This window comes from Haliaeetus albicilla, chromosome 2, assembly GCF_947461875.1.
Source record: "Haliaeetus albicilla chromosome 2, bHalAlb1.1, whole genome shotgun sequence".
NCBI classification, from domain to species: Eukaryota; Metazoa; Chordata; class Aves; order Accipitriformes; family Accipitridae; genus Haliaeetus; species Haliaeetus albicilla.
The window spans coordinates 7584011-7598103 of record NC_091484.1 but is presented as its reverse complement, the minus strand read 5'-3'; the positions used below and the strand labels follow the sequence as shown (position 1 = coordinate 7598103).

Below are 14093 nucleotides of genomic sequence, written 5' to 3'. Positions count from 1 at the left end.
CAGACAGTCCACACAAACCTTTCAAGCTGGCATTGCTTGGAGGAGGAAAGGCAGCACTGGCTCGCATAAAAAAAATCTTTAGTAGTATTATGCCTACATATTGTTAATATATTGTGTTTAGACACATTTATTATGTATCTACATAAAAATTAATTAATAACAACCAGTCCAGAAGACAAAGGGAATAATAGAGCACAGACTGGAAGTGACTGGAGTCAGGGGAAGCAGGAGGGGTTTGAAGGTTCACTCTGCCCCTCTGCAAACATTTTTTGGGCAGTGACACAATAATCTTCAGATAACTATGAATGAGGGAGCTCCTGAGGTCAGACTTCATTGGTTTAGGTTTCTGGCACCAGCATCCTCTGAGGCACTGGCCTAGAAGACCAAGGTTACAAAACATCTTGAAAAGTTTCTAAGCAGTTAAAGTGCCCTTGGTAATTCAGCTGAAATTTAATTATTTCTGCCATCAGAAGTTGTGTAAGATGATCAATAGATGTAACCTTTCCATGCCAACACCTTTTCTTGTCAAGACAATATTCAGGACAAATAAAAACTTAAAACATCAGCTTGTTTTCTTGTGTTAAATGGGAAAATGTGCTATTCAGAAACACCTAACCATATGTTATTTTAAATACAAAGATATGTAAATAACCTTGTGCACTTGAACTCAGAAAAAAAAAAAAAGGAAGGAACAAGAAATGGTATGAGACTAACTACTTGTCACTTCTGTTTTCCATAATAAAGGATACAAGGTTTCATGAACCATATTTGCTTTCCAAATATATTTTGCTTTCAAAATGAAGAAGATTCTGTTTCTAACAGAAAATAGTCCATATTCACACTCTGTAGTTTGACATTACTCAAAAAAACTGGCTCATATTGCAAATTTCAGAATCTAGAAAAGGGACTCTCTCTAACCCTGAAGAGCATTTAAGTCCCATTTTACTGTTGAAGGACAACATCTCCAAGGGCAGCAGTATGATTGTGCACATGCGGTTGGTTTAACAGATGGACACGGGCCTTTGCTACTCCTAGTTAGCCCTAAAGCCTAAGAAATAAGTAAGGATTGCCTCACTTTGTTCGAGAAGTTATTTGCAAAAAGCAATGCAGATAAAAGCATTGAAGCTGAATTTTTTACAACCATAGGACAGTATCTTCCAAACACAAGAAGCAGAACAGGAAATCCTTGGACCAAATTAACAAGGCAAAAGTTAGACCTAACTGGTAATTAAAATTAAAGGATAGGTTCAGACAGCTCTTATCACTGTCTTTGAGAGAGAAGCAGTCTTATGGGAGCCCTCTTCTGCAGCTAGAAAGAGGAAAGCACCCACACCATGGCCTTTCCGACTGATTTCAGGAAAATCCCGTAGGCTGAAATGTAAACTGACAACCAAGTAAACACTTGTGGGACTTTCTTCCCCACTTTCTTTTTCCTCCTTCTTTTTTTTTCCCCCCCTAAGATGGCTTAGTCAGCCAAGGATGTTTCCTTTGCAATCTTCACATGCGGCTACACACAAATAGGCAGACTTGCAAGTAGACATCATTTTAAACAGCCTGAAACTGGTACTTCTGCAGATCTAGGAGTGGCTGGTGACAGGCACAGCATTTCTAGCATGTAAGGAGGGGGAACATCAGGAAAAAAGGTTCAATTTTCTGGTTGGGGTGGGGGGTTGGGTCTGTCCTTGTATGAGTATTTTGCCTGCAAGGAAGCAACACTGGACTCCAAGTACAGCAAGAAATTGAAGTGCACTAAGCACCAGCAGCAAAGTTTCTCCCAATATCCATCCACCCACAGCATCTGACAGCTCAGTAAAATCATCTTTAAAGCTTGCCAGTCTCTAAAGTCTTACAGGAATCTATAGTGCCAGGAATTAGGTCAGTCAGCAGCATTAGGTTATTAGGCTTTAAAAGGCCAAATGCACCCACTGCTCAGCCCCAGCACCACAGGGCAATGAGATTTATGAAGACAAGGGAGATGAGGAAGATATTCCAGGGATTGTTGGCACTGGTGAAGCTGAATAGCAGAATGCAGCTGGCTCAATCATGTCTGCTTGTCTTTCACCCTGTAAATGAGAGGACAAAACTGATACTGATTATCATTAGTCTAAAGCACTTAAAATCTCTTGAATATGACAACATACCTGCAGGTGCTGGTAAGTGTTTTGCAATCAGGTCTGCTTTGTCTCCTTTTTACCCTTGGGTGAGAAGGGAAATTGTATATAATGTCCAAAAGTTGAGTCCATTTAAATTAACATGTTAACTGGCTGAAATTATAGAAACACTCATTTGAAAGCCACCTCATTGCAACCACTATTACATATTCCTTTTCCTCACTCAGCACAAAGGTTGGCAGGCCACCTCTTCATCTGCAGTACTGGTGCTTTTTACTCCAGCCAGGGTTGAAAGAAAATTCAGTGGGTCAGATCCTAAATGATGCAAACTGCTAGTGCTCTGCTTCAACAGGGTTTCAGTTGGTTGTATCAAGTGAGGACCTACTCTTCCAACATGAAAATCTCTTCCAGTAATCTGGTACAGACGTATGCAACTTCCACTGACCTCAGCTGATGCCAGATCCGTTCTTGCCTCAGAACATAGTGAGCCTCAACTATAAAGTAATGTTATTATCTGTGGATATAACTGTGAAGTGTATGAACTACAACTTCTTGGAAGGACACAATTGAAATCTTTCCAATTTTGCATCTGATATCTAATATTGCAAGTGATTCTGCAGTCTGTGAATGTGATAGTACTAAAAATGCTCTTAGAAAGCTGTTACCCTAAGTCATTCAAGAAAAGCACAGCATTTCAGTAGACAGCGCTTGATCATCTGAGTGTTTACAGCAGTGTCATTGTATGTCCTCTTTGAGAGATTCTTGTGAGGCTTCTACTTCCAGTTTTGTTGGAGTTTGATAATCTCCAAGTAAAAAACAGTCCAAACCACACTTTCACTATTTATTATAACCAGTGAAAAATACTAAACTGGTTTTTTTCTTGAACTAAGTCAGTATTTGAGAGGTTTATGATCTACAAGTCATTTCATGAATAAGATATGAAGTTTAATTTATTGCATTTGTCAAGTATTCTATTATCAAAAACTAAAACTCTACTAAGGCAGCTCTTCAGCATAGAATAACTCCGCATGTCAGTAGAGAGCTAAGTAACCATCATGAAGTGCCCAGATGATGAATTAAAGCACATGTTTACAGATATTTCCAAATCAAAGCCTGTGAAGTAATGGGCACTCCAGAATTCAAAATGGGCACAGAATTCAACCACCATGTACTTTGCTTTGCTAAGATAAAATATTTTATCTGTTAAGTCCTTTCCTATAAAGAATAAAACTGAGGAGAGGTCTTCAAGAGTATTTCACTTACGATTTTGGCTACTTGGAATGGCAGGAGAATAGTAATTACCTGCTGCATGGGAGCAACCATCTGTTTATTATCCTCTAACTTCCTTTAAACTTTCCAATTTTGTCTGGCACAAACTATTGTTGAAAAGACTGAAAATAAAGCAAAATTATATGCATTTATCAGCTTGAATCTCATGACAAGTGTTAAACAAGCTTTTTCATTCAACAGCCTCACAAGGGAATTCTCTCTAGAAAACTCCATTATCCACGCTTAGCAGTAGATGTTACTTTCTCTTTACCTTTCCCTGAAGATTAAACCGTTTAACTAGTAAAGAAAAAACTGAGCAATAATAACATAAAAAAAAAAAAATAAAGAAACCTTACAATATTAACTGCTTTGTAAAACATGACTGAGGTTTTTACCGAAGAAAATGGTTCATTTCTGCTGGTAGTTAAACCAGCCAAATCTTTTTCTTTGACTTCATCACAGCCAACATTTCATTAATTGTGCTGACATCCTCTTATTTACAGCTTTTTTTCAAAGAAAGAGAGGGGTTTTAGGGTAAAATGATAAGATAATGAACATGAATGAAAGCCTCCTCAGTAAGAGACATCCTGATAGATCTAATTTCCACATTTTACCCATTTCATCTTTGTGGGCTTGGGGTGGGTTGCCCTGACATTTTAGAAGGGCTTCTCATGATCCTTCTATGGATCCATCTGCCTGCAATGAAGCATACAAAACATTCATTACCAATATTAGAGGTTCATGGACTAGATAATAATTTTAAGTCTGGAAGCCTTAGGTAGTGAAGGACAGCCCTGGCATTGGCAGATAAGTAAGGTGATGGCAAGTGTATATTAGAGGATACTGTTAAAGAAAAGAAATGGTCTGCTAGTTCACAGAGCTCTATGCTGCCCTGGAAGTACAGGGCAAAACCCTGACAAATCAAGGCTTATGCTGGTGATACGTGAAAACATGAACCTGAAGATTAACTGTCTCATCTTTTCAGGCAAAGAAAGGAATGGAAATTAGGTCTCGCAAATCCTGGGCAAGAGCTCTAATCAGTAGCCCAGAATACAAAACAGCAAAGAGGCATTTTCCTTTGAACCCATTCTAAAAGGAGATGGCCACTGCCAAGTATTGTCAAATCTGGTCACAGGTATAGAGTGCAGTGAGGAGAGAGTACCTGCAGGCGTCTGTCCAACTGGCTTACAGATCTTCATCAGGCTTAGGCACAAGGAGCTCTATCGGCCAAATCTGAGACATGCAGAAATCTTTAGTGTCTTCAAATCTTCAGGGTCAAAATGCTGGTGCTGATTGAGTTCAAATGCCTCCACGGTTAGGGAGGTATTTTCATCATGAAATTCAATGCTTATTTTCGCAATCTGGCCTTCAAGCTGCTAAAACTTTTCAGTTTTATGGGTTTTTAAATTATTGTTTATAAAAACACAGAAGGGTGTTTCCCTCAGTAAAAACTGTCTTAGGTCAGACTTGTTTAAAGAATTGGTTTTAACTGTAGCAGTCTACCCAAGTGCTGGTATTTGTGCACAGAACCAATACAAGCTTTGAACTCCAGGTGCATTTTGAAAGATTTCTATTGCTCAGCTAAGCGAGACGCTGAAGACCATCTCCACAATCCACCTCCAGTAAATCACTCTGGAGGCTGAAAAGCACTGCTGTGCTCAGAATCAGAGTATAGGAGGTTAAGTTCTCATAGTAAAACACAAAGTAAAACAAGCATAAAAATCAGCCCTTGCCTCTATAAACTTTTGGGTGTGTGAAGACGCATCATAAGAAATATACTAACAAAAAATCAGAAAAAGAGAAGGGCAATTCTGGAGGCCAAACCCAGAGATTTTTACCACCTATTTGATTACAAATATGATAGTCTAACTGAAGCAAAGTCCTGCCAATTGGTGAAACACACAGATTCCTCTCCATCTACAAGGAACAGTACAGTTCAGGGATGTGGGGCTGGAAGCTGAAAGAATAAAATATGAGAAGGCAGCAATTTAATTATCAATGATCGCTGACACAGCAAGGGACTGAACTTAATGCTGCAAGAGATGTTCTTCCCTTCCCATGCACCTATTCTCTGACCCATGGCCCCAGCTGCTGCTGACTTAAACATGGCATCAGGAACTACAGAGAATAGATGACAGTTGCATAGCAACTACAGGGACAGAAACCAAGGACTTGTCTCATTTAGTACACCACAAGATTAAAAAACAATGTCAATAATTTCAACAGTGAGTTTGTTTTTTGAGTCCAGGGAATAAACAAGAACACAGCAGAAAGATGACACCGCTCCCTGGGCGTCAAATAAACATACTCTCACAACACTTGGAGAGAAGGCTATGAAATGTAACATTAATCATGGACTGCAGAGCCCAAGACAAGAGGTGAGAAGGGTATTTTCCTCATTGATTTAAAACAGATGACACTTTCTGTACTTTAACAGAGTTGCAATGCAACATTCAGATGTGCCGTGAGCTTACCAGCTCACCATGACCCAGCAAAGCTCAAAGATCCAACATCTTGGCTCATCCCACTCAACCTGCATGACTTCTGTCATGGATCTCCTCTGAACAAGAGTCCCGAGCACATCCCAGGCAGCAGTTTAAAGTTTTCCCTTGATGCCTTGGGTATAAGCGGTGGGAACAGCTATGCACAAGGCAAAATTTGGGGAGTACACACAGACGTCTCACATCTCTAACTTTCCAGTCTTCTCTGCACCAGGTTTTAGTGGAGGGAGGACCTAAACCAATCATTTTATATGCCCTGGATTGCAACAATCGCCATGGCTCTGCTCCCCTACCCAAGACAAGTGGACTTCACTATCTAAGAGATTGAGGATATGAATGCCTACTGTCATTTTAGTACATTTTAATAAGTTGCCACTCCTCAGATGTAATGTAGCAATTGCCAGGACAGAAAACCACTGCAACACTGTGTTGGATGTTAAAGCAACCTGTCTATTTTGCACTGCAAAGGACACGATCACTAACTGTATCTCTGGAAATGAAGCAGGAACTGACAGCTGAGGGGTTACAATTTATATTTCATTGCAAAATATATTGCAAAATTTCAGACCACGTAGGTTTTCCAATGCTGACCAGAGACATCCCCTTACACCTTTTGAAAATAAGGCCTAACATGTTGCTGTCTTTTGTGGAAGCACAGCTTCTTCCCATTTTTGCAAAGACATTAGAGTCAGTTTGAGCTTGCAATCAGATACATGAGGCTCTAGCCCACTATTTTTAGCACTTAATGGCAAAGCTAATAGTGCCATTAATCCACTTTGGTATATAACATTCAATTTCCACTTCAGATTGCATCTCAGTGCAAATGGTAGCTTGATTCCTGCTGTCAGATACATTCAGAAATTCACAATGCAACTTATTTAATGACTTACTCTCAGATGCAGCTGAGGGGTGGGGAAATCTGTAGTGGTCTTTTGAAACAGCGTGGCAACGAGGAATGGAGGATTCTGGAGCTGATATTTACAGGACTAATGCAGTATATTGCTGAGACTTAACCAAATGGGGAAGACAGGACTGGAATGTAAATGGCAAAGCACTCCTATGAATTAGTTTATATGTGGGTGCCTAAAATATAAGTGCCCCTCCATCACCAGGTAATCCAGAGCCAAGCCCAGAAGGATGCTATTCCTCCAGAGTGAGCTCTCCTCCATGAATGGGAGCCCTGCCTTTGATCCTGTCCTCACCCCGAGAGGATACAATCTCCACCTGCCACTTCACAAGACAGTACCCGAGGACAGAGCTGGCAGGGAGGGACATCTGTCCAGCCTTGCAAAGGCGGGCTCCTCCTCAGTTGGAAAGACAATGTTTACAAGGCCAGCGATAGTCATTATGTCTTGAAATCACTACCTTGAGTGCACTCCATCGGCTTGAGAAAGATGGCAAGAAGCAACTGGAGCTCACTCCACAAAAAAAGATAGCCACTCTAAGCTTAAAACTATAACTGCTACACTTGAACACAGGGAATATCTTTTCCCTGCCATGGGATTAGAGGCATGGGAGAGAGAGTTTGTTGGTTTAAGTTACCTGCTTTCAACTACATCACTGTGAATTTAGGGAGACACTTTGAGAGACCAATTAGGATCTTTAAAATGTTTCTGGACAATTTGGTGGGCAAGTCCCTAGCTATTTCTTCACATCAGAATTACTGCACTGGATATCATCCTTGTAAAGGTATCATCTGGAGTTTGAATTTAAGATTTGTTGCCTCTTGGTATTGAATTATGGGTGCATGATAATAATTCTGTGGCCTCAAAATGAAACTGGAGAATATTTGTGACTTTTTGAGCTAACAAACCTGTAATAGAAACCCTAAACATTAGTATACAAGACACTGTATGGCTTTGATTCTAAAGTACTTCTGCAAAAACATGAGTCATGAAGTATACAGACATCAGTGAGTGCTTGCAAAAAAATGAAACTAAGAAAATTCACTACAGAGATATAGTGTGAGTGAATAATGTGCAAGGGAAACCTACCTTATGTTTGCCCATTAATATATGATAACTGAAAATCTCCCTGGTCCTGCACAGGCTTAAGATCAGTACAATTCCAGTTAAGATCAGTCATGGTGGGCTCCTGTGAGAAAAAGAAGCTGCTGGGGAGAAGGATTACTTTTGAAAGAGTAAAGAAAGGAAAGAGCACATGGGAATTTGTTTCATTTCTCCAACAGAGATGTCTAGCCGGGCAGCTCTTCTAGTACAGGTGCCCAAGGGTGCATGGGCCTGCTGAAATGCTGGAGACAGACCCAGCAACCCAGTAACATGCTGGGTCAGACCAACTCGTTCCACAGCTCTGTGTTCACACGAACTGCCCATGAAGGTTACTAGACGAACCTTTGTCCAAATAGGTCTGATATCAGAACAGTCCCATGTACCCAGCATCTACTCTTAGGAATAAAGGACTTTTCAGAGATTTAAGGGATGATGAGAAACTTCAAGAGCAGTTAGATCAGAAGGCTTCAGGCTGTTGGAGATGCTACCAAGGAAACCAGACCAACATTAATTGTCCATTCTCATGAACTGGGCAATAGTATTAAAAAAGAAAAAAAGAGAGGGGGGAGAGAGGGGAGAGAGGGGAGAGAGGGGAGAGGAAGGGGGGGAGGAAGGGGGGGAGGAAGGGGGGGAGGAAGGGGGGGAAAGAAGGGGGGGAAAGAAGGGGGGGGAAGAAGGGGGGGGAAGAAGGGGGGGGAAGAAGGGGGGGGAAGAAGGGGGGGGAAGAAGGGGGGGGAAGAAGGGGGGGGAAGAAGGGGGGGGAAGAAGGGGGGGGAAGAAGGGGGGGGAAGAAGGGGGGGGAAGAAGGGGGGGGAAGAAGGGGGGGGAAGAAGGGGGGGGAGGGAGGTTTAACTGAGGCAATTCAACTTGAAGAACTGTCCTTGAAACCAATGCTGCCAGAGATGGTTTGGAAATTGAATTCAGCTACAAATTAACTTCCGTGTAACTGGTTTAATAAGCAGCTGAGCCTCTGGCCCTCCTGGGATGACCCTTCTCTGCCAGTACAACATAGTACACTTCTGCAGACAGGGAGAAGGGGAGAAAAAAAAAAAAAAAAGATCAACTTGCAAGAGCTGGTTAAGCCTTTAGGCTGACTAAGATCCTTCAGCAGAGGTGGAGAGTCATGATGCAGAGAGAGCATGGTGTGGAGACTCACACCTGCACTTTGCTTCACTTGTGAGCAAGGAATTTCAGAACCAAAATAAACAAACAAATCCCAAACCATTTCTGGGCAAGGAATGAAATCCCTGGGAGCTTGTCTCTGATGAGACCAACGTTATATAGCTAATGACAGCCTTCGGAGCAGCCCAGCAACTATATCGCGGGCATACGATTTGCACCCGCACCCCATCTGTGGTACAGCTCACCCTCAGGTGGTTGCCTTTAACCGCGAGGTCCAAAGCCCAGGTGAGCCCAGGACATCCTCAAGGGAGGCATTATCTGGATTCAGCTCAGGGCTCAGCCAGCTCGTTCGAACCAGGCAAGAGGAGCTCTGGCTCTGGGCAGGAGAGGAGCAGAGACCAGGAGAGCGTAGGGGCACCCTGCCTGCCCCTGAACACCCACCCCCCCCCCCAGGTGCCTGCCCCTGCTCACTCCCACGGGCAGGACCCGGCTGCCGAGAACAGGCATAAAGTTTTGCTGGATGAAAATCCCTTTTTTCGGACGAATTCGCTATCTGCAGAGGGCGCCAGACCGTTTCGGATCTGCTGGTGGAGCCAGCGGTGGGGATGCAGTACCTGGTATTTGCAGCTGTCAGTCAGAAAGGTGCTTGCTCTCTAATGGCCAATGCTCTGCACGGAGGATGTAGTAGGAGTTGGTTTTTTCTTTCATGCATGTATAAATCCCTTAGTTCTCTTTGCCTTTCTTGCCACTGAAATAGCAACAGATGCTTCGCTGAGCTGCAACATGCTGGCAACAAACCTGCACCAGCCCCAGCAGAGGATAGCAGATGAGAAAACTCCCTGCTTTTCATCATCGGGAGAGCTAGAACCAGCAATGTGCTGCTGCTGCTTTTTCCCTTCAGAGAAAATTCTTTGATGCCTGCAAGATTTGAAGCTCACTTTCTTGTACAGGAGAAGAGCAGCCTGTGATTGATGCAAAACTCACTATAAATGCTGATTTTTTTATGTTTCTACTTGTAAAAGTGACTAAAGAAAAGTCCTGCTCGATTCCCTCCCATGTGCACAGCCACAACTTGGAAGGACTCCTTTTCCTTTTTCTTTTTTTTTCCCTCCCCTTCTTTTTTCTTTTTTTTTAAACCTGCACTCTATCAGTCCATAATCACTTGTGAATTGAACCCCTTTGCTGACAATGAATACCACACACTTTGCCTTTTCATTTCAGCCTGTGCTGCTTAATGTCACTGAAGACTTCAATGACTCAACTCTGAGCAACAGAAGCAGCGATGGATTTTGTGAGCAGGTCTTCATAAAAGCTGAGGTCTTCTTGACTTTAGGGATCATCAGCCTCCTGGAAAACATCCTTGTCATTCTTGCAGTGCTGAAGAATGGAAACCTACATTCTCCCATGTATTTCTTCCTTTGTAGCTTGGCTGTGGCAGATATGTTAGTGAGCATGTCAAATGCCTTGGAGACTATCATGATTGCCATCCTGAGCAACGGCTATTTGATCATTGATGACCACTTTATTCAGCATATGGACAATGTTTTTGACTCAATGATTTGTATTTCTTTGGTAGCCTCAATTTGCAACCTCTTGGTTATAGCCATTGACAGGTACATAACTATTTTCTATGCTCTCCGTTACCACAGCATCATGACTGTGAAGAAAGCTTTAACCCTGATTGTGGTCATTTGGATTGCTTGTATCATCTGTGGCATCATATTCATTGCCTACTCAGAAAGCAAAACTGTCATTGTCTGTCTCATCACCATGTTCTTTACCATGCTCTTTCTCATGGCGTCCCTCTATGTTCACATGTTCTTGTTTGCACGCCTGCACGTTAAGCGGATTGCAGCCCTCCCCGTGGATGGGGTGCCCTACCAGCGTACCTGCATGAAGGGAGCTGTCACCATCACTATATTACTTGGTGTCTTCATTGTTTGCTGGGCACCTTTCTTCCTTCACCTCATTCTCATCATTTCTTGCCCAATGAATCCATACTGCATCTGCTACACTTCACACTTCAATACCTATCTGGTCTTGATAATGTGCAACTCAGTAATTGATCCACTCATTTATGCTTTCCGGAGTCTGGAGATGAGAAAGACTTTCAAAGAAATAGTGTGTTGCTGTTACGGCATGAGTGTGGGACAGTGCATGCTGTAAACATCTGGCTTTGTGTTGACAATAGAGAGGATACACACAATAGGTGTATAAATATATATTTATCTAGATACATAGCAGCTCCACTTTAAAAGCAGTATCTGAAGGAAGGACACAGGAAAAAAATAACCTTCTGCTTGATGCCTTGATTCACACTTTTCAAAATGAAAACCAGATTCAACCAAATTATTTGAAAGTATTTAAATAGTTATAACAGAAGGAAATCCAGAGTGGCTTAGAAAATAGCTTAAGAAACTTACTGGAAAAATGAATCCTGAAAGGGAATACTACCTTATAGAGACTGAAATAATATTCTCTCTACCATTCATTTGTACCTGTTGCTTTATCTCTGTGCCACTATCAACACGTCAGTGTTTCCTAAAAGATTCCATTAGTTACCTCTACGGAAAGCTATTCACTTGCAAGACAGATCCAAACACCAGCAGGTAACAGCATTGCTCTACGCTTACTCCTATGCCTCCACCTTTTATTGAAAGAATAGATTGATATTTATGCTGCTTGCTGTAAAGCAACCTGAGTAAAATTTTTGAAGGGTGAAAGTAAACATTCCTCTTGCACTGAGATATTCTTTCAATAAAAATCGCTTAAGTGAAAAGGAACAGCTACTGTATCAGTGATAGTGTAACTTAAACAGCTACCTGATAGAAGTGACTCTATGAAGAAGGCATTTACATTACTTATTGTGATACAGGAGTATTATATCCTCAATTTTTAATTTTTTTTTTAACTGGAATGCACTGATTAATGTAGTGTTTTGTATGTTAATAAGTCACAGAAATCTCCTTTTGATAAATCGTCACCAATGAGACCCATTCTTAGAAAATTTTGAACACTACACAGATCTGAACATAATGAATAACTAAAATGCAAAATAGTTTGAATTTAGCTTTGTGTAAAAGCTGCATGGGGTCTTTAGAGATATCCATTTGGCTAAGTTAGGTACCTGAAAGAAATAAGATGCGTATGGCAGATACGACTTCTAAGCATTGAGAAATGTATGTCATGGGTCAGTCACTTTTTACTTAACGAGCTTTACACTGAGTTCAGTGGATGGACACTCCTGCACTAGAAACAAGAAAGCACTATGCTATCTGCAATCATTTTCAAACTCTTTGTGCAAGTTAGTGGCATGTAAAGCATGCAACTTCAGCTACAATAATTTAGGGTTTGCCTCTGCTTTTTATGGGAATAAACCATGTAAGTGGCCTTCAAGTAGCATATTGTAACTGAGCAAAGGCTGCCACGATTTGTGTATAATACAGCATACAGGCAGTATCACAGACCATGCCAAACTAAGAAAACTCTAAGCCATTCTAAAGTGTACTTAGCACCTTTCTGGTATCTCACTTTTAGGAGGGGCAGTAACCCAAAACCTTCAGGGTTGTCTATTGCTTTCAAAAATCCAAAAGATCTCATTTGACTTCAGACTATTATTTTTTTTCCCCTCATTTGAGTGGAGTTGCTAGGTGGTTGTTATTTCTGGGGCTCCCCTCTGTCAGTTTAGGAAGAGTTATCCAGACCAGAGCTTCCCAATCTAGTCTGCCTCCAGTTCTGCCTTCACACACTAGTCCTGGTACAATCCAGGCTGATACTGTTTCACTGCTACTGGCTCCAGAACCCAGCTCTGACTGTCTGTGGGGAAGATATGTCCACAGTTTGCAAATACTGGCCCATGTCTGACTGTGTTTTATTCTCAGCTTCCTACAACCTTATGGAGTGTATAATTTTCATGGGCCAAGAACCATCTCTCCCTGTGCTCTAGCCACACTCTGCCCACCAGCCCAAACCAACCTCATGCTATTTCCCTTGCCCTCTGATCACACCCTAAATTCCCTAATCGAGTTCTCATTTCCTCCCATAATCCCATCCTCCAGACTTCCACCTTCCCAACACTCTCACTGTTTCAACACTGACCTGATGTCATAACCCTTAATTTTTAAAAAAACTAAACTAAAAAAAGCCACACCAAGGCCACCATCGAGCATGTGGCAGAACAGGCACAGATGAAAACTCTCCCACGTTTCAGGTAGAGACCAGAGAAAATCCTAACAACTGACAAGTAAGCTAAATCTGACTGCTTTCAGCCTTATCTGTCTCACAACTTACAGTTTGGCAGTACTAAGATCTGTTCTGTTGGTTCAGCCTGTCTTATTTCTGCAACACCTGATGTGGTGCATTAAGATGAACTGAAACAAATCAGCATAGGAAACCACACAACTGGCCTTTCGTGCTGTGGAAAGACTGTACCTACCTGTTGTGAAAAACTCTACCTGTTGTCAGTGTTATGTACCTTTATACACTTGAGCATGGTTTGCTACAATGTTCTGCCTCAGCTTATTGCGTATTTAGCTTTTATTGCACCTGATGTCCTAGTTATTTCTCTTTTTGAAAGTGATTTTAGATGAGACTGATTCATACTGTGCTTTGCCTTTAAGCAAAAAATACATCTGTTGAATAAAACAATCTGAAGACATCACTCAGCATTGTGTTTGTTTCTGTCACAGCACCATGCCATGTCAAACCACAGTCCTGGTGGTCTGGGTCACAAAACTAGAAATAGAGTCTAACACTGGGCAGAAACCTCCTAATTCTACATGCTGTCCACAGAGCTACACAAAAAAGGAGCAAAAAAGCCAGACTTCTCCATCCCACAGGTAAACATCACGGAAAGAGAATCCATAAAATCCCCCAAAGTTCTCTCATACTTTCTGGCACCAGCCCGTGAAGGTGCAGCTCCTCCCCACAGGTTATCCATGGGGATGGATGGTGGGTTTACCCAGCCTCAGTTCCAGATTCACAACTCTTAACTCATACATTGGAAATCCATGGTGCAGTCTCCTGCATGGAGCCGGGATGGTAGCCATCGCAAGCCTGTCTGTGATGGGAAGGGAAAGAAA

At 41.9% G+C, this 14093-nt stretch overlaps 1 protein-coding gene across 1 annotated transcript; it reads left to right on the top strand.

Moving 5' to 3' along the window:
- Positions 1 to 9669: 9669 nt before the first annotated feature.
- MC3R (melanocortin 3 receptor) lies at positions 9670 to 11178 on the top strand. The gene has a single exon (XM_009915573.2). The coding sequence runs from the start codon at positions 10201 to 10203 to the stop codon at positions 11176 to 11178; it is 978 nt and encodes a 325-aa protein (XP_009913875.1). The 5' UTR covers positions 9670 to 10200.
- The last annotated feature ends 2915 nt before the right edge of the window (positions 11179 to 14093 follow it).